This window comes from Sarcophilus harrisii, chromosome 4 (assembly GCF_902635505.1).
Source record: "Sarcophilus harrisii chromosome 4, mSarHar1.11, whole genome shotgun sequence".
NCBI classification, from domain to species: Eukaryota; Metazoa; Chordata; class Mammalia; order Dasyuromorphia; family Dasyuridae; genus Sarcophilus; species Sarcophilus harrisii.
In genome coordinates this window covers 379,608,687-379,630,217 of record NC_045429.1, presented here as the reverse complement: position 1 = coordinate 379,630,217, position 21,531 = coordinate 379,608,687, and the positions used below count along the sequence as shown (strand labels likewise).

At 34.4% G+C, this 21,531-nt stretch overlaps 1 protein-coding gene across 3 annotated transcripts in view; it reads left to right on the top strand.

The window, feature by feature from the left end:
* Positions 1-21,531, top strand: part of PLD5 (phospholipase D family member 5) — a 438,986-nt gene that overhangs the window by 248,337 nt on the left and 169,118 nt on the right. For all 3 annotated transcript variants that reach the window (XM_012547936.3, XM_031966970.1, XM_031966971.1), the window contains one exon: positions 14,088-14,256. In XM_012547936.3, coding sequence (XP_012403390.2) covers positions 14,088-14,256 — 169 coding nt within the window. The remainder of the gene's footprint in view (positions 1-14,087; positions 14,257-21,531) is intronic.

Sequence of the window (21,531 nt, the reverse complement as noted above, 5' to 3'; positions counted from 1 at the left end):
ATCATTTAGTAAAACCTGGTTGTTGTAAGAACATACATGGTTGTGTGTGTGTGTGTGTGTGTGTGTGTGTGTATAATTTGAGAGTATGTAAAAGATGTTGGTGGGTTTCAAATTCAATACTGGTTGCCCAAAAATGGAGCAGTGCTTCACCCTCCCTCAATTGTCCACAGAAGATATAACTTAGGATAGCAATTTGTTATCATGAATGCTTATACAGCAGCTAGTAGAGCTCATGGGATTGCTTCATATAGTATTGGTCAAGACTTTGGGGCAATAGTACATCTATTCCATTTTTGCCCAGTTCTCAGCCATTATCAATAAATGCATGCATTAATTTATTTTTTTCATTCACTCATTCCTTCAATCAATATTTATTGTCATCTGTTTAGAAATCAGTATGCTACATGCAGGAATGGTGGACTAAAATGCACAGTTTAAATGGGATATAATTCCTACACTCATGGAACTTAAAATCTAGTGAATTTTTGTGAGAAATAACCTTTGGTGAAATTTAAAATCCATTTCATTATGCCGCTGCAGCAGCAGATGTCCTATAGAATAGGCACACTGGAATCAATAGACATGTCTTCTTATACCCTGTCACCCAAAATGCAAGTCCCTCCCCTGTTTCTCCAATAACTGGTTACTACAGAGATTACAGTCTATCTGGATTGCTTAATCACCTAGTGAGTGTGAATCTCCACACCTGATTACATCAGTACTTTCTCTTAGCATTTACCTTATTTGGACATAGTCCAGTGCTCCTCATGATTCCTTTTTGACCCCGGTACAATAAAAGTTAACAGCGTATCTGGAGAGTCTGATTCCCCCAGTGAGTCTCCACCTATGATTACGTCCGTCATCCCCTCCTATGAGTGTTGAATTTTTAATTACAATTTCCCTTCCACTTGTGAGTCTGGGTCCCCACCCTTGAATACATCTCATAATGGGTTTCTTATTCTTTTTCATGGCTTCACTCCATAAGTTTTGTAACCTTTAAATTTCATTTCTTAGGTCTCAATTTCTCTGATTTAAGTTTTATTTCTCTAATTTAGATTGTGTAATTCTGTGGAAATTAAATCCTCATCCAATTCTCATTCTTCAAAACAACTGCAAATGGGTATAAGCAAGAAGTACATATTTCTTGTGTTTCTATGTGAGTTTTCCATCAGTCAAGTAACTAGGAACAAACAAATGAACTGAATGGCAGCATGGCATAGTTGAAAATTGGCTGGAGTCAAGAGAGAGACCTCCTTTAAAAGCCTGACTCCTACAGTTTCTAGGTATATGTATACAAATCAGTTGACCTCATTGAACTTCCCTAACAAAATGATCTTCCTAAGGCACAGATCTAAATGTGTCTCTTCCCTGCTTAAAAAAATCTTCATTGGCTACTTACAAATACTTATTAGCCTGGCATGGCTCCAGTGTACCTTTCCATCCTTACTTCACATGGCTCTCTTTTACATGCTTTGTTCTAGCCAAACTGAAATACTACACATTCCCTATTTTTGACATTCCATTTTCCACTTCAGTACATTTCATAGATTTCTTACCCTTCAGAGCTTAAGAAAAAGGTTCCTTCCTCACCTCTACTGCCTAATTACTTATCTTCCTCAAGGATTACATCATATTCTTTTTTTTAATATTTATTTAAAACTAAATATAAAATAAGAAAAAAAAAACAAAATAGAAAATGAAATCTAGGAAAGGAAAATTTTTTAAAAACCATTGTCATATTCCCAGAAGAACATCAGAGAGGATTCAAAATGTGTAACAATAAATTTCCATTTTAAGAAAGCATATATAATAATAGAAAAAATTACATTTGTTACTGTCCATCTTTTCTTTGCTTCCTTGTAAGTAATTATTTTGTTCTCTACTGTACGCTTATTACTTTATTCTTTTTTTCCCCTTTCATCCCCCTTTCCTTCCCTGAGGAGACTACAGTTAAGCATAAATATATTTATAGATGCATACACATATTACACAAATTCACATCTACAACCATATTTCTATACACATATGTTTGCATGCATACGTACATGTATATATACATTTTACATGTATGCAGAATGTAGCTAAAACAATATTAATATGGCTAACATAACGAAGCTTTAAGTTTGACTTTGAGATCAATGATTCCTAGCCCTACTTTTTTTCTAATAAATTCTATTCCCAATCCTTTTATGTAGTGTTTGTATATATCTCTTATTTCTTATCCCTGATAGCCCTTCCATTCTTTAACTAGCCTTGTTGTTACTTAACCTCTCCCAACCCATGGATTCTTTCCTTATCTTCTCCCCTCACCCTTTTTCTCACTCTTTGTCCCATTCCTTTCCCCAGTACATCCTTGTACTAGGGTCACATCATTTTTTAACTCCTCAGTGAAACTATCCCTGATTCACAACAACCCCCACCCCATTCTATTGCTCTTTCTTTCCTTAAATTTTTTAAAAAAATATTGTATTCCTATTAAGAACTTAAGCCCCTTGTGGGCAGGGATTGTTATTTTTTGTTTTTGTATTATCAGCACTAAGCAAATAATTTTCTTAATAATAATCCAGTGCATCAATAATCTATAGTACATCTATAATAGTGAGCACAATTCACTCATATCTTTCTATCTTGTATGATTGTTATCCATGTCCTCCCATAACTTGTCACAGAGAGTCTATCAACATGCTGAAGACCTTTTACCCTTCTTGCTGATGGATATTGATGACTCATATATATTTTCCATCAGTCTTCACTTTCACTCTCTTTACCTAGCCTTGATCACTGAATGGGTATGGCTTCAGTCAAACTATTGAAGACCTGAGCTTAAAAAGGCCATGATCTCTCAGGTATCCAGGGTCATCTCCAGTCTCTTGATCTACATCTTGTTACTGGACCCAGATGGCTCTGGAGGGGAAACTGAGGCAGATGACCTTGCCCAGCTATCCCTTACTTAAATCCAATTAAGTTGCATGTCATAGCATCCGCTCCCTGATGTCATGGTCCTCTTCAAGAATGCAGTAGAAACAAACACAAGCACACAACAACCACCTACCAGACTAACCTGTTGTATTTTCCATAGTTCTGATGATGTTCTTTATTCCACTTCTGCTTAATTCTTCTCACACACACACACACACACACACACACACACATATATGTAAAGTCCTCAAAGAGAGGAGACCCCTTTATCCAGCTTTCTATCATTGACATGGTAATGAGTGGACTCTGGAATTTGGTTATCACTTACCAATAGATTATCTATCTGATAATCAGCAGTGAACTGAGGAGTGGTCTATTCACTTTTGCTTCAGGAGCTTGATCTGTGGGACTATCCTGAGGCCAGAAGCTACCTGACTGAGGAGTAGTCTTCAGAGTCAGACAGATTGGGCTTGAGAGTTTCCTAAAGCAGACTCCAAAACCTGAAGATTTAGGATTACTGATTTAACAGAAGCCTCCCTAAAATCAGGGGATCATAAAATCATTACATCATATGCATTAAGGGAAATATGGAAACTTCTAAGTAATATAGAATAATTACTAACTTTTTGTAAAGTCAGGAAAATATTTGCTTGTCAGAAGGCATATTTTCTATTTACCTTTCTCTTCTACTTCTCATATGTAAAATCATTCTGACATTGGTTTTTTGTGGGGGGTTTTGGTTTGTTTTTTCATAGCTGAAAGGAGAAAAATGATAAGCAAAGTGATGAAAACCCTGTGCCAAAAAAATCTACCAAATATAGCACTCTGGTTTCACCTCTTATGATTTCCAGAGAGTCAGCATTCTATACATAAGTGTATTCACCCTGTTAATCTGAATGGCTCTAGTAGCTAGGTGAGAGAATGATGAACTTTTTTGTATTTCTGCCCTGAAATAGATTTGCAGCAAATCATTAAAAATATGATCTATGAGCATCACTCTGAATAGGGAGAAAAATTATTGATTATGGATTAAAAAAGGCTCATGCTGAAGACCACCTTGAAGCTGGTAGCAGAATATACAGTATCAAAAATGATTAGAATCCTATTGAAAGACATATCCACATGGATTATGTTTCTCTCATTTTCACTATGTTCAGTCCTCTTGTCCAGCTGTGGGAAGAGGCATACAAAGAGATCTTTTTTTGGTAAATATGGTATGAGTACTATTCAGCTTTCTTCTTTTTATACTGTTTCAGAAATGGTGCTGCAGCCTCAGGGACACAGTTCTCATAGAAATGATAAGCAGGCATTCCAACTATTTGCCCAAAGGTGAATATTAATGAGTCCCACTTCCATTCTTTGTTGGAGATGCAAGAATAGAATAAGGGCTATTATCTCTTGTAAATGAATTTTGCATGTATGCTAACTAGATTGGGCCCTCTGAGAATTATAGAGAGGTAGGCTGTTGAAAGAAATGTTAGGTCACAAAAATAAGTTAATCCATTTTCTCTTGGCCCTTGTTCTCTAGTGGGTATGACAAAAAAGCTCATAGTGTTATACAGAGGAGAAGTCAAGACACCAGGGATCATGACCTAATGGGAGTGGGTAGGAATATGAATTTTAGGAGGAGAGAGCAAAGATCCAAAAAAAGATGTAATGATTGTTAGCTTTCTTCAGTTCTAGATGAAAATTGTTCATCTTCAGCTTTGAAAAGTGCTTAGCTCTTAAAAGGTCTCAGGGAAATAAGTTTTCACTCAGGCTGTGGCTGTACAGATGCCCTACTGACTCCAATATGGCCACCCTACCACCATACTGCAAGGACCATAGTCGAATAATACATGATGTAGAATCAATTCTAATCAGCTCATCCTGTCTCCATGGTCAGAATTTTAGTCCATCCATCTGATCTGCACTGTTACACAGAGTTAAGGCAAGCTCTGAGAATTCATTAATAAATCCTCAAAGAAGACTGGGCCCTGGTCAGTTCAGTAGACTCCCCCTTTGCTCCTCCTAAGTCCCTCCCTTGTCTCTCCCTATCAACTCCTCCCACACTCTTTCCCTTACTCCCCAAACCCAGCCCTTGCTCTTTCTCTCCACTGAGGCTTTAAAAAGTTCTCTATCAGAGAATCATGTGCTTAATCATTTATGATTCTTCCTTCCTTAGTCATATTTGGTTGAGCCTGTGAGCTATTTAATAAATGGCATTCTCTTGTGACCTGTGATAAATGCCTCTGGCCTGATTTCTTCATGTCTCAAACCATTCTCTTAAAATTACTACTTCATAAATGTTTTCACATTCTTTTACTCTCTAACAATCTAAAATTACGTTCTCCCAACCTACTTCAATAAATGCTTCTGCTCTTACCCATTTTTCTCACAGAAATACTTTTGTGACAAGCAGAAATCACTCCATCAAGCCAGAATAAAACTGATATCATGACATGACATTAGATTTGTGAAATATAACCTAACATTGTTTACATTTAAATGGAGACTATGAAGTAGTTGAAATTTAAGAGTCATCAAAAGGCCCTTCACGGATGGGCACAATCAAATCAGTCATAATGAACAAATGGCTTTGGCATGTGAATGCCATTTATGAAAAATAATGATTTATGCTGGCAGTTCAGGATCAAATCACAGAACCTGGAAATTATAGAGACTGTACTTACTGATCAATGTAGATTATATAGATTATGAAATGGTAGAAATTGTGTAAGAAGTCACTGTAGGCTATAAAAAATTGGCACCAACTTGGCACCTTGAAAAACTTGACCTGACTATACTTGAGTTATAAATCAAAAACTAGCTATTTTTCATGGAGGCCCAGATGACAAATCCCCATACTACAAATGTAGTATTCAAAGTATCCTAAAGAACTCAACCAATAAACTCTTCAGGAATTGTACCATTTTTACACACAAATGATTGTTTATATATGTATGTATATATATATATATAAAACAATATGTTTAGAAGATGTTACCATATCAAACATCCATAAGGTCCAAGCTACAAAGAATGAGATTTCAAAATACAGAGACCTAAGGAAATCAAAATAACGGAAGTGTAAATGAGTTACATATCTACTTTGTCCTGTCTACTGTTAGAATTATACTGAGAATGCTTTTATTAATTCTACAGAAGATGACTTTCGATCCTAATATTTTTGTTTTATCTTTTAAATTTATTTTATTTTTAATTAATGGAATAAAACAAGTATTTCCATCATATAATGCAATGAAAAAAATGATTGCACATGAAACTGCAAATCTACTATGCACAACTTGTTATTCCTTTCAAATATACAAGAAAATTGTCATGCACATTTCTTTTTTTCCCCTTTTTTTCACCCCTCACCACCCTAGAAATGGTTATATTGGGCACAATGCATGTATGTATGTAAATGTATTATTATTCCATTCATACTTATATTTATCAGAGAATGTCTTTCTTCATTTGTCCTTTATGGTTAATTTGGAATTTTCTTAATAGTCAAAATAAATTATTTGCTCAAATTGTTACAACAATATTGCTATTACTATATACAATGGGGTTTTTTTTTTGGTTCTGTTCATTTTATTCTTCATTTTTTCTTGCAAATCTTTCCATATTTTTCAATTGAGCTCATCATTTCTTCTAGCACAGTAATATTCCATCACTTGGAATCATATACCACAACTTCTTCAGCATTTTTATTATGCTACAAAAAGCCATGCAGCAAAGTTATCAAACATATAGCTCAGGAAGTCATAATAAAAATATAGATAGTACTAATAGGGGTTTTTCTAAATCAATATGTGGCTCATAGGGATTCTTAAGTATGATTTAGTGGTTACCCATTACTATTCAAGTTTGATACCACTGATCTATAGAACATTAAATATGAAGGGAAAAGTAGCAGGATAGTGACTCATTTGAGAATGCTTTGATATGTGAACACCATTGAAAATGAGATGAGAATAACAAAGATAAAAATAGAATAAGTTTCTAAGTGGTTACAAGGTTCTTTACTCAAAAGTTGCTATAGAAAAATTAATACTTCCTAAATAAAAGGAAAATGACAAATATCCTCAGAGATCTTGATAAAAATAGGTAAATTTATATAAATAATACTTTTGGGGAAAAAACAGACCTCACTTTATAAAGCAGTAGTAAAGGCCACCACAGTCATATGCCACAAGAATGTCAAATCTAAGTGCAATAGTTTTCCTCTGTATGACGCTGATGAAATAGCTAAGATCCAAGAGAGAAACAGAAATAAAAATGTGTTCTGTGGATGACAGCCACATGAACTCTACCAACTGTTTATTGAAAACAAAACATTGATTAAATTTTAAAGTCATGATATTTGTTTATATGAACATGTACTCTATGATCCACTGACACTGTCCTTTGTGTTTTGCATTCGATACTCCTTGTTGGCTGAACATTTTTACTGGGTGGCCACTTTGCCTGACACTCTCATCTTTCTTATCTCCATTCCACATTTTCCCTGGCTTCCTTCAAGTCTTAAACTCCTGCCTTCTATAACATTTTCCTAGTCATCTTAATTTAGTGCTTCCTGATTTATCTTGCATATTTCTTCATTATATAGTTGTTTGCATGGTTTTTCTCCCATCAAACTACATGCTTCTTGAGAGTAAAGTATCTTTTTCCCTTTTACTTTCTTTAAAGCTCCAATGTTTAACAAAATGTCTGTCACTCACATTGTATATGTTTAAGAAATGCTTCTTAGCCAAATGATACACTGACCAGAAACTGAAAGAATTCCTTAAACTGAGAGATTTTATGATAGCAATTCTGGATACAGTAATTGGCACCAGAAATTACATAGGGCTTATCTTTAAGGAGCCCAGATTTATTTATCAATTGATGTCCATGGCCAACTGAATAAAATAGTAATCAATAATTTTTTTAAAAAAAATAATGAACTCTCCTAATCTCCAAACAATGAAAAACACTCAAAATTTTGAGATGTAGTAGAAGAAACCATGTTGGAACAGAATGAAGCTCATGTCATCCTCATTCCTCCTTAGACTCTCACTCTGTGATCTCATTAATTCCCGTAGCTGGTTATTTACAGGTCTAAGTACCTTCCGTCTCTCCCTGAGCTTCAATACCTTGAACCAGGTGTTAATTGGATATTCAAACTGAAAATCCCAAGAACACCTCAAATGTGACATATTTAAAACACAACATATTGTCCTTTCCCTAAAACCTATGTGTTCTCCAAATTTTCCTATTTTTGTCAAAGATACCACCATTTCCCCAGTCTACCAGGTATGCAACTTTGGCATTATCTTCTATTCCTCACTCTCTTCTTCATCCCACAAAATCCATTTAGTTGTCAAATGATGCTATTTCTTCTTCCTCAATCTCTCTTCCATCTAACATTTCCTCTGTGTTCATATAATTTTTACCTCAATTCACACTCTTCTTACCTCTTGTCTACATTTTTGCAATGGCCTAATTGTTCTCTTGGCCTTGAATTTTCTCACCGCTCCAGTATATCATTTACATAGATAGATAGCTTTTCTTTTTTTTTTCTTTTTTCCCTTTAATTCAATGAATGCCATTCACTTCCTCTAACTATAAGGTTAAAATATAAACTCCTCTGTTTAGCACTTAAAGCCATTCATTACTTGGTCCTGACCTATGTTTCCAATCTCATTGTATTTCTGCACATTAAAATCCAGCCAAAATGGCCTCTTCCCCATTCTTCAAGAATGATACTCCACCACCAATAGCCCCTGTGCATCAGTCATTCTCCATGACTAAAGTATGTGTTCTACTCCCTTCTGCCCATAGAATCTCTATTTCAACATGCAGAACAAGGACCACTTTATATATGAAAGTTTTCCTATTCCTCTACCTGTTAGTGAACTTTCTCACAAACTACTTTATATTTACATACTTTGTATTTATCTATATTTTATTCAGTTTATTTTAATTCTATGTCCTTATATTTTGCCTGTTATCCCCCCAGTTATAATATAGCTCTTTGAGACTAGATACTGTGTCACATTTTGCATTTACAGCCCCAATGTACAGCAAAGAGCTTGGTATATTGTAGGTGCTTACTAAATATTTGTTGATTGATCTCTGTCATCTTGTCTGCTACTGGAAGTTATTCTTGAGATACTTTTTTATAAGACTATAAAAAGAATGAGTTTATATCCCAATACTGGTATTCTATTTCAAAAATGCAGTCACTTCATTTACCTGTATGATATGCTATAGAACAATAAATATAAAAGAATGATAGCAGGGTTATAACTTGTCCTAAGATTTTTTTATCTTTAAACTCCCCAAAAAATAGATGGAATGAATGAAATGGTAACAACAATAAGGATAAGAACAAGCTAGACTTATGGTTTCATTTTTATAGGAATTCCCAGAAGAAACTCACTCATCTATGAAGGTTAGTTCCTTCTCTACAATTTGCAGTCTTAAAAAGTTGCTTGAACTCTGAAAGCTTAAGTAACTTTTATAGAATCACAATCTCAGTGTGTCAAAGGTGGGTCCTGAATCCAAATCTTGCCTCCAAGAATAATTGGTTATAATAATAATAGTAATTACTGACATTTGCTTGGTGTAATAGAATTTGCAAAGCCCTTATCATACATTATCTTATATAATCTTAACAATAACCCTAAGGTGGTTAGTGCTACTTTTTATCATGCCAGTTTTACCGATGAGGAAGCTGAAGTTTAGAGAAACAATTCCCCATCTCATGGGATTGGTGCAAAGAGAACTAAATTTGGAGTCAGGAGACATTGGTTCTGATCGTCACCTTTATTTTGTTTCATTACTGGAAAAATGAGGTGTAGTAGTAGATGACTTCTAAATTCTCTTCCAACTTGAATTCTGTGATCCTACCAGGTAATTAAGAAGACTTGTCTTGTCAAGGTATTGCCAAGGGGATTCCTCCTTAGCTAAAGATTGAACTGGATGACTTCTCAGGTCCCTGACAAATCTGAGATTCTTTAATTTATGATACAATGATCACAAAATATTGTCCTGAGGAAAACACTCTATAAACTTAAAAATTCTAGTGAGTTTTAATTGTTTTTGATTATCTTTGGGTAGAACTTTCCTAGGTTCACACAGAGCAATAATCAGATTGAAGATGTTCTTTGGTCTTTAATATCAATAAGGCTATGCCATGTTATCTCTGAGTTTGTTCATATCAATAGGCTAGAAATATGAGCTATAGATCTGACTTTTCATAATACTGGTGCCTTGTATTATTGATGTTTTTGTAATCAATTTTTATTTCTGATGTGAATATTTTATCAAAAAGCTTGGAAAAACAGATATAATTTGATTTTCTCATCAAATCCTTTTGAGGAGGGGTCAAATAGAAGAGGATACACTAGGTGATATTTTTTACTTGCTGAAATAATCACCTCAAAATAAGAATCTTTGGCTGTTATTATGTCTAATAGAAGAGAGAGGAGATTGGGTGAAAATGGGACAATATGGAACCATCTATAAAAAAAGAAATAATCCTTCATCTCTCATCTAAAATTCTCACAGTATCTTTGGTACATTAATTCACCCCCTGGGTGAAAAGTAATCCCATTTTACAGGTGAAGAAACAAAGAAATTCAGAGGCCAAATGGCCTGTCTGAAGGCAAGATAGAGAAATGAATTCCTCTTATTTCTTTCTTATTGATTTTCAGTTATGTTAATAAGAGTAAAAATGACTCTTGTTACTTGGAAGCTTATCACTCTATTATCTAGTAGTAGTTTTCCATTATGGATATGGCTGTGGGGACAGAGGGATCCATTAATGCCCTCCTGTGAAAACCACTTGAAGTTTCACTTCCATATGGTGACTTCCATTTATTGTTATGCAGTCTCTAAGCTAAGCAAAAGAATGTGCTATTTGAGAATGTTACCTTTAAAGGTCAGCTGATATTACTGGTTAAGAAGGCCTCATAATTGAGACTCTGTGAAACTGTAATTGAATAAAGTTTGGAGAAAAGACAGGAATATTTCATTCCTGGAGAAATTGATATTCCTAATAACAAAAGCATTTCTGGACAACCCCTTTAGAATTTCCATGTATTATTCTAAAATGTAAACTTTGCATTATTATGGAGACAATTTGAATGAGGCAACTCTTAATTTCCCAGGAAAAGGATTAATTAGTTTTTGGCTTAAATAACCCTTTTTATTCATGTTTTGCCATGAAAGATGAGGGCCTAAATGAAACAAAAGTCTAAAAGATCTACAGTAGAGGTTCTTAACCTTAAGTCCCTTAAAAGGGCTGTGGCCATATTTTGGACATATCTGTTTGGTTGGATGGGCAAAAATTGCATTTTCAATTTCACACACCTACTAGCATTTCCTTCAATTATGTGTGTGTGTAATACACAACACACAGCACATCAGTGGATTAATTCTCTCTGCTAAATTAACAGAGACACCTGAACAAGAACCATGAAGGACAGACAGGAATGAATGGATTGGGGTCTACATCATAGGAGGGGATATACATTGGTGATATCACAGATCCAATAAATTATCTCAATCCCTTACTCTTTTAGCATGCTTCTTGGTCATTTTGACACTTGTCAAGAAAATAAGTAAACATAAAATTTCGTTTTTCTACTTCTAAAACTAACCCTCCTTCCTTCTCTGTCTCTCATGTTAAATACTCTAAGCACCATTTAAGAAGCACCATAGTTGAGTAAAGAGAGCTTGAGTTTTATTCAGGAAAATTTGAAAAAAAAATTTCAAAACTCTGATCTGATACTTACTAATTGTGTAAACTTAAGTAAATAATTTTATATCTTTTATCCCTAGTTCTTCAGTAATATAATTGGGGGGGGGGGTGGTGGAATTAATAATGGTGTTAATAACCTCAGTATAACTGTATAGCTATTATGGAAAGTAGAAAGAAGAATTATCATTATAAATTAAATAAATAAATGCCTCAAGAGCAGGAGCTTTTGTTCTTGGCTTTGTGTCAGCAATAACTAGCATAGTTCCTTATATATAAGGATGCTTAATAAATGCTTGTTGAATGAATGATTGCTTTGTAAAATAAAGAAGGTTAAAATTTAAGGGTAGAAATAGATATTGTATTATCTGTGGGTATTTTTACCTGGACTTTCCCTCACAAACATGAAAAATTGATAGTTGACTTCAGTTAGGTTTAAAATTTTTTTTGTCTAAATATTACTCCAAATGGAATATTGTTTGCTGTAATGGGCTGAAGCTCTTGAGTCGTTTCACTGAGGTCCCAAGCCCGTGAGGCTAAATAGCAATTGGACAATACTCTATTAATATATGCTTGGAGAAAGAATTGCCCCACCCCCTCTCTGTGCAAGCTTGATGTATTAGGAGATGATGTGGAGACGATTTTGGGGGTGGAGTGAGAGAGGCAGAGCACTGCTGGCCGGATTCCTGTTCTGACTGCTCTCACTTCACCTCTGCAAAGAATAAAGATCAAGGATTTTCCCTTATTCTGACTCTGGCTGATTTTAATATACTCTGGGTGCTAAAAGTGGTCATCACAGTTTGCCATACTTTTCAATGATTTGATTATCATTGACATTAAAGAAGTCATTACATACTTGTCCCATCTCAGACATTCAGTAGGACTTTCTTAAGGTTAACTTTCTTCTTTCTGTTAATTTTAAACATCACCGCTTGAGTTATGCATCTCTTGAAGAGTTAAGTACCTATTAACTTATAAAGATATTTTTTCCTATTCATTAAATTGATGTAGGAGAACAGTATATAAATACCTAAAGGAGGTGTTTAGAATCATGTCTGATCTTCCTGAGTCCATTTGGAGTTTTCTTGGCAAAGATATTGGAGTGGTTTGCCATTTCTTTCTCCAGTTCATTTTTACAGAAAAGAGAACTGAGGCTTAATTGGGTTAAGTAATTTAATTAAGATTACACATCTAACAAGTGTCTGAGGACACTCAAGAAAATGAGTTTTCCTGACTCTATTCCTGATATTCTATTGGGCCACCCAAGCCTGTTCAGAACTATAGCATAGTGGAAAGAATATTGGAATTATAATCAGAAGATGCCCCCATTAGCTTTGTAACTGAAAGAAAACCATTTAACCATAATGAGTTTTGATTTTCCCCTCTGTAATTTGGATATAGAAATATTTGCACTATCTGCCTCACAAGGTTATCGTGAAAAATCACTTTGTAAATTTTAACATATAAGTAAATGAAAGTTAATTAGTGTTATTTTTTGTATAGGAAAGAGTAACTTTGGGATTTGTTATTGGACACTAAAGCTAAATATGAGCTTTTATCTTCTGGCCAATAAGTGTATATTGTACTAGAGGAAATGAGCCATACTAACTTTTATTCTCATATTCATTCACTCTCTCTCTCTCTCTCTCTCTCTCTCTCTCTCTCTCTCTGTAAATGTATATGTATATGAAGTCAGAAAACAAAATAAAATTACAATTACTTAAAATTTGGTTCACATTATTAGTTAGGCCTTACATCAAAAGACAACAAGAAATATTGTTTATGTTATTTTGTTATGTCATAATATAATAATCATGATAAATACTTCCAATGTACCATTTAAAATTAACTCCTAGAAAGTGCCTATATATATTGATATAGAGAGAATAACAAGCTAGAGAAATGTCTTGTTGCTGATATGGGACTCATTCCTGAATTAGTTGTCTATGTATCAGGGAAGCCACCAATTTTCTAAAACAAATTCTAAAAATTAATAAAAAGCTAGACAAAAGAAAAAAAAAGTTAAAGAATTCACTCCAATGAGTTTACCTTATGATTCTTTGAAATAGGACTGCAAATTATGGAAAACTCATTGGGGAATTGCTGAGCAACAGAAGAAAGAAAAAGTGTCTGAGGAAAGGTAGTTTAAATTTTAGAAGAAAATATAAATTGGGAGACTATAAGTAAGACTTCTCATTTTATCATTTAGCCAACAAGCATTTATTAACTAGCTTCTATATGCCAAGTACTATGCTAAACAATGGAGATATAAAATGGAAAAAAACAGTACTGATTCTCAAGAAGCTCTAGGTCTGATGAATATCTGCATATGTGCATATGTATATATGTATATATCTGCATGTATATATAAAGATTTGTCACTTCATATTTAATTAGTTTTTTAAATGTTCTATCTTCAAATTTTTTTTCTAAGAATTGCTCTGGTGGAGAACATTCCTGAAGGCCTTAATTATTCAGAAACAGCACCATTCCATTTGTCACTTTTCCAAGGTTGGATGAATTTGCTCAACATGGCCAAAAAGTCTGTTGACATAGTGTCTTCTCATTGGGACCTCAATCACAGTCATCCATCAGCATGCCAGGTGAGCTTCATTTGGCAACTGTGCACCTGTTTTAACTTGTGATGATTTTCCATGTTTCACTTTAAGTTGTCTTTTCTAATCAATTTTGTGATTCTGTTTCCAATCTAACTTTATTCCATGGTAGATTTACATTATTATGTTTACATATGTCTCTCTCTGATTATCTTGTATTTCCTTTTCTTCCACTGGAATGAAAATCCTCCAAAGTCAAGGATTATTTAAATTTTTATTCTGTTATCTCCTAGCACTTAATATAAGTACTTTGTACCAAGTGAAAACTTCAGAACTAATGATATGAGAAAGATTCCAATCTTTGATTCCCAACCCCCCCTAATTAATGTAAATTACCCTTTGACTCACAAATCCTGGTCCCTTTGAATTCCAATAGAAGATCCGGACCTGTCCCAGCCCCACCCTTATCTGAGCCAACTTTGGGGCTACACCCCAAAGCCCCTTGAGCTAAGTCTCCGACTTAAAAGGCCCATGCTGAGAACCCCTCTTTGAAGAGATTCCAAACATGGTAGCCATGTGAGGACCTTCTGTCCACTGGACCCTCTGTCCAGTGCCCTCCTTGTCTCTACCTTCACCTATCTCCTACTTCTAAACTCAGTAATAAACCTCTTTTATCAATCTAGCTCTCCGGGCCAATAAATGCTTTTATTGGGAATTCCACGCTGCTACTAGACCTCATTTGCCGCCGTATCCTTGCGCCGAATCCAAGGGGGTTGCAGGGGAGCTCTGTTTGACTTCCTGTACCCCAAACCTGCCACTAGACCTTAACTAAACCCTAATTTCATTTAGGTACCCCAAATCCAGACCTCAACATTTGGTCTACACCTCAACACTAACTGGTAATACCTCACCAAGAAGAGGTAGAGTTTGAGTTTGGATCAAAAGCCAAAATTTCTTAATAGTAATATATAATTCACATTTTGTTAAAAGGCAGAATGGAAAAAGTATGGCATTAATTATGAAATAGAAGATGGACCATGACCTATCATATCTCTAAATATACTCCCTAAATAAATATAGGAATATTACCAAAAAAAAAAAAAAAAAAATCAATGTTTTTCCAGTAGTGACAAAAGCTTATCTATTCACCTTTCTTGGAAGCAGGGTGTATCCATTTATAAAATATCTCAATTCCAAGTTAACTATTCTATCCAAAATCCGGATTAATTACTTTTGCCTTTTTGGTAGCATTTTAACATCAAAGAAATATTTGACAACAAATTAAAAACAAGATCAAAACTGTATTAAAATATTATCACTTTTTTTCACACTGACAGGATCTCATCAACAGAGCAAAGGAGATCCCAGATTTGAAGCATGATGTTACCTTGAATTTAGGCAAGCTATATTCTTTATATAGCCCTGAAAATTAGTGAGGGCCACAAGTCTGAAGTGGAATTAATGTAATATAGCTTCTAGGGAAGACAGCAATGATTTTGAGGTTCCCTGACCTTTAGCGGGGCTACTGTTCTAACAATAAATCAGTAATCCTAAATCTCATTTTGGAGTCTGTCTCAGGAAATTCCCACATCCATTCTAAACTGTCTAATTCTGAATAGAGCACTCTTTAGTCAGATAGCTTCTGGCCTCAGGATAATCCTAAACTCCTGAGACAATAGTGATAATCTGTTGAACCAAATTCCAGAGAAGACCAATCCTACCCCAGGGCCATAGAAAGCTGGATAAAAGTGTCTCCTATCTTTTAGCACTTTTTTAATCTCTTCTGGAATTTAGCCTGATATGATTCATTTAGCATTACAATTATGATAAAACTTTTCCCCTTCCTTAGGAAATAGGTTCAAGCCTGCAAATTCTTTTGAGATACCTAGACACCCTGGTCTGTGACCCCAAACTTTTGGGGCCCCCTTCCCAACCTCAAAAGAATTGATGAACACTAATGATATATTTGAGCCCAGATCATTGTAAACTTTCCCAGTCTGTGATAAACATGAACATTATAATAATTTGCCAGTCATGTAACATGGTACTGTTAAATCATTCTAGTCACAAACTGGCAAGTTGGTACAATTGTTGCACTCATATTTAAGCTTATACTTTTACTTAGGGTACCTTTGTACTAACTTAGTCAACATGTTGGTCTGTCAACAGACTTTATTAAAAGTTCCCAAAGCCAAAGACACTGTGCCAGCACTGAGAATAAAGGAGGAAGGGAGGAAGAAAAGAAGGAAGGGAGGAAGGAAGGAAGGAAGGAAGGAAGGGAGGAAGGAAGGAAGGAAGGAAGGAAGGAAGGAAGGAAGGAAGGAAGGAAGGAAGGAAGGAAGGAAGGAAGGAAGGAAGGAAGGAAGGAAGGATCCTCCATATACATCTGTATGTATATACAAAATATATACAAACTGAATATAAGATGGTTTGGGGAGGAGTACACTACCATCCTGGCAAATCAGAACATTCCATTTTGACAAGAGTAATTATCTACTCCATCCTAAAAATATTGGATTTGATCACTGAATGACTCCATTGCTTTTGAAAACTGCAAAAAAAAAAATTGCATACCCTAATTTAAATATCTTCAAGATATTTCAGGATCAACCACAGTTATTCATAAATATATGTGATAACAATAAAAAATGACTGAAGTTCACAGCCATTGCTACATAAACACATTACCTTTTTCTTTTCTTTTTTTTTTTTTTTTTAAGAAATAACATTTTTACTTTGGAGGAAAAAAAAAACAACAGATGTTATTTGCTTCTGAATCAGCAGAACCTGAAAAATTCTAAATGGAAAATAGAAATAACAGAGTACAACGTAACACATCTATTTATTATAATGCAACTGCAAATAAAATAACCAGTGGATACATTGTGGGCTGCTAAAAACAGAATGGACAATTCATACCTCATTTTGTCAGAAAACTTATCAGCCTACTACTACTATGGCCTACATCTTCTGCTCCACCTAGTGGCTATTTTTTAAGATGGTTTCAGAATTTCAGATTTGAAAGTAGAGGCCATCTGATCTACCTCATACCTGAATAAGAATCATGTGTACTCAAGAAGTGGTAGCTAGCCTTTCTATGAATACTGCCAGTGAGGATGGAATACACAATCAGCTAATGCATCTTGCTCCTTTTTGGAAAGATCTCAATTGTTAGGAATATTTTTCCATGGATCAAGCCCATAATTGGGTAGGTCTTAGTTCTATTCTGTGGGGTTCAGAAGAATCATTCTACTTCTCTTCCAAATGAAAGGTCTTGATTTTGCAAGATTCTGTGTTCCAAATTTTTCTCCCTTCCTTCTGAAGACAAAAGCAATCTGATATAGGTTAAATATATGCAATTCATTTAAACATATTTCCATATTTGTCATGTTGTGCAAGAAAAATCAGACCAAAAAGGAAAAAATGAGAAGGAAAAAAAAAAGGTGAAAATACTATGCTTTCATCCATATTTGATCTCCCATGATTCTTTCTGGATGCAGATGGCACTTTCCCTCCCAAATCTATTGAAATTGCCTTGAATCACCTCCTTGTTGAGAAGAGCCAACTCCATCACAATTGATCAGCACATAATCTTGTACAATTGCTTTTTTATGTATTAAATGGAGTTGGGTCTTTCCCCATATATATAATAAAAGGAAGTGGCATGTGATGCATATAGTTAATAAAGTAATAGAAAATCTTTGAGGAAAACACTTATATCCACCTTACATTCTTACCAGAAATGTATGACATAATTTAAAAAATGCTACATCCATTACACCAAAAAGATGTATTTGTGTGAAGTAAATCAGTAATTGATAGTAAAACATGATTACCAATAACATATTTGATTACAAATCATATCTAATTAAATCATCTAAGATTTTGGTTTCTGTGATTAATCAGTATTTGTTGGTATCTGTAAATGTAGTTGTATTAACAGGGAGATCATGTGATCTTGATGATAGAGGAAGGAGCAAAGTCTTGAAGAGAAAATATCTATTGGTGGGTTAATGGTCTTACTTCAGAAGGAAAGGGCTAGCTTATTTAGCAGACTTTGTAGGAAGGGAAGGAAAAAAGCTCCAATTTCCTGAGAAGGCCTTGTAGGAAAGTAAGACATACTGAGGCTCTAACTACATCATTTACTTGCATTTATATTGACTATCCTCACTACCTCAGGGGCCATCTGTCCCAACCCATATTTAAGCTCACTCTAAATACACCCCATCAGTGGCAAAATAATCTGAGTAATGAACAACTGACAAACTCTCAGGACTTGACTTTTTATTTATTATACAATTTTTATCATTATCTCTCTAGTATATGCTCTGTATATGTTATTCAAACCTCCACAGTTCAAGGCAGATTGAAGCATCAGAAGCTAGTGGTACTTCCCTGTCAAGCTTTTAGGGATAGTCCTGAGTGGTTTGGGAGTCGTTTTTGTAATACTGTATCTCCTGGGCTACCATTATAATGCTTCCTCATTGATTATTAGTAGTTATAATAGTAGTATCATCAACTAGATTGAGATATTAGAAAAGATATTAGGTGCTATAGTTAAGAATAGTTGTTAACAAAATATCCCTTCAAAGATCTATGACACATTCTCCCACAAGTATATACAGGATCCAGAGGAAAAGATTGTCATTTCTTGGTTGTTGAAAATCCTTTTCTACTTTTTGTTGTTTAACTTAGAATGCTTTCTTTACATATAGTATAACTTCTCTATTGGGCTCCTTATAGATCTTTGAATCTATATATACAGTCTATCCTCAACTCCTGATTTAGACGCTGATGTCAGCTGTTCCAGAGGTGCTGGTGGGACACTTTTGAAAAATGTAAATTCTCTGACCTTCCAAAGTTCACAGGGCCCTTCTCTGGGCAAAGGGATAGAGAGGGGAAAAACAGATTCTGATTCTGAGATCAGGGCTCTTCTCCCTCCAAAGCAATTCCTTCTCAGAGATTTAGCTGGAAACTTCCACCACTAGCTTCTATATCTCTAAATCTGGAATGGATCTGTTGTTTTATACATCAAATTTCTTCAACCAACTTGAACACACTTGCTATGAAAAGTCACTCCAGCTTATCCAGTCATTTTCAAGGTCATCTAAATTGAGTAAGGACTTGTTCATACTTAGTCTAAAACCTACAACTGATTGATTCAGTTGAGAAATGCAGCAATTCTTATGTTAATCATTACTAGCAAAGAGACTGAATTCCTCCATTAGAGTCTTTTGTAAGCATTATGAATTTCAGTTAAGTAATCAATTAAAAAATTTATTTAAAATGCAGCAAGCCAACAGGAAAAACATTCACAGAATACCCACATCGATTCTGAATTAGGCGCAGAACTTCTCCATTTCACTTCATTATATTTCCAAATGCAAGTTCACCCAATTCCTCATGTAGGTGACAGCAGGCAGAACCTCTCTGAGGATTGGACACTAATAATGGCTGGTCTCCACATATTATATCTTAATTATACTTAATTACATTCCTTTTTCTTATTCTTTATTATGGATATTATAAAAAGTTTTCTTCACTTTAGATTTTGTGGAAAATAAGAATGATAGGCTGTTTCTTCTTTCACTTACCACAGGAATTCCCTTTACATTTGTGAAACATAATCAAGCTACTGTTTTAAATCTAGAAACTGAGGAAACACTTGTTTTTATGCCACCTCTTGTTGTTGAACAGCTTTGCTTTTTTAGGAAATTCTTTCCTATATTGAGCCAAAATCTGTTACCATGCTACTTTTACATATTTATCCCACTTCTGGGTATTGTAGAAATACAAAATAAGTCTATATCCTCTTCAAAATAATTCTTTTTTTTCAAATATTGAAAAATATTATCATGGTCTCTGCTAATGTTTTTCCAAATTAAATATCACTCCTTAGTTTCCTGTCTTCATCATTCAGGTCACCTTCCATTGAATATATTCTATTCTATCAGTGCCTTCCTGGAAAATTTACAGGAAAAAATGTATGCTTCTTAGTAATTTTATTCTATTTTTTTAAAAAATGTTTATTCTTTTGAAACATCAATAAAACTGGAATAATATACTGCATGTCTCTCTTGTATATTCCATTGATTTAGACTAGTATGTTTTGTTTTGTTTTTTACCAGATAAAGAATAAAAATCATGAGTGTACACAAATTATTCTTTTTTAGGAAATTAGGAATTTTTAATTTATGTATCGGTATAAACCAAAGAAAACTTAGAAGCTTTAAGAAGACCCAGATTTACCTTTAAAGTTGTCATCTAAAGTCATTATCTGCCAGGCTTGCTTAAAGCCAATCCTGTTCATAAGTCTTTTAGATAGTTCTTTTATTTGTTCATTCATTTAGTAGCTAATTCATCACTACCTGGGTACAAATAGGCAGCTAAGTAGTACAGTGAATAAAGGGCTGGACCTGGAAGCAGGAGGATCTAAATTCAAATATATCCTGAGACAATAGCAGTGTGACCCTGAGCAAATCACACAATTCTGTTTTCTGTAGTTTCCCCACCAATCAAATGAGCTGGAGAAGAAATGGCAAACTACTTCAATATCTTTGTCAAGAAAACTCCTGATGGGGTCACAAAGAAAAAAACAACTCAAAAACAATAAAACATATACAAATACCTGGAGAAGAAAGAGAATTAAGCTATGATACTTGCTGTCATGGAGCATAGAAGGAATTCAACATACATGCAAATACACAGAACTATAAAATATTATTTGCTCATTTAATAATTAAATTTCAAAAGAATGCACAATTTATAGCAGAAGACATACAAATTTGGAGAAAGAAAAGCTAATTACCAACTAAGCAAATGAAGAAAGACTTTATGTAGAAGGTGGCATTTGACAATGGGTATTGAAAGATAAGTCTGGACCTATTACTTCATTAATGTGGGGAACTCTAAATGAGGAAAACTCCTTTAATTAAATCAAAGTGGTAATTGCTTTACAATTTATACTTACTTTAACAGTATGAAGTAAGAGATTAAGTAAATTGACCATCATCTCAAAGCCAATTTCTTTCAGTGTCCAGGTGGTCCTCATTCTGATGCTGCATCTTTCTTTATCCACTGCATCATTACTGCTGAGTAGGATTTCACAAATATTAATATCACAGACAAAGACTCAAAAATCCTAATATACATTGTTGAAGTTAGGATGGTTAAGGGCAGAAAACAAGATGATTCTGCAAGAAATAAATAAACAATATTTTGAGTAACTGGGAGAATGGTTCTGAAACTGTGGGTCATGACTCCATAAAGGGTCATGTAACTGAATATGGGGATCATTAAAAATTTGGCAAGAGTAAAAAGATT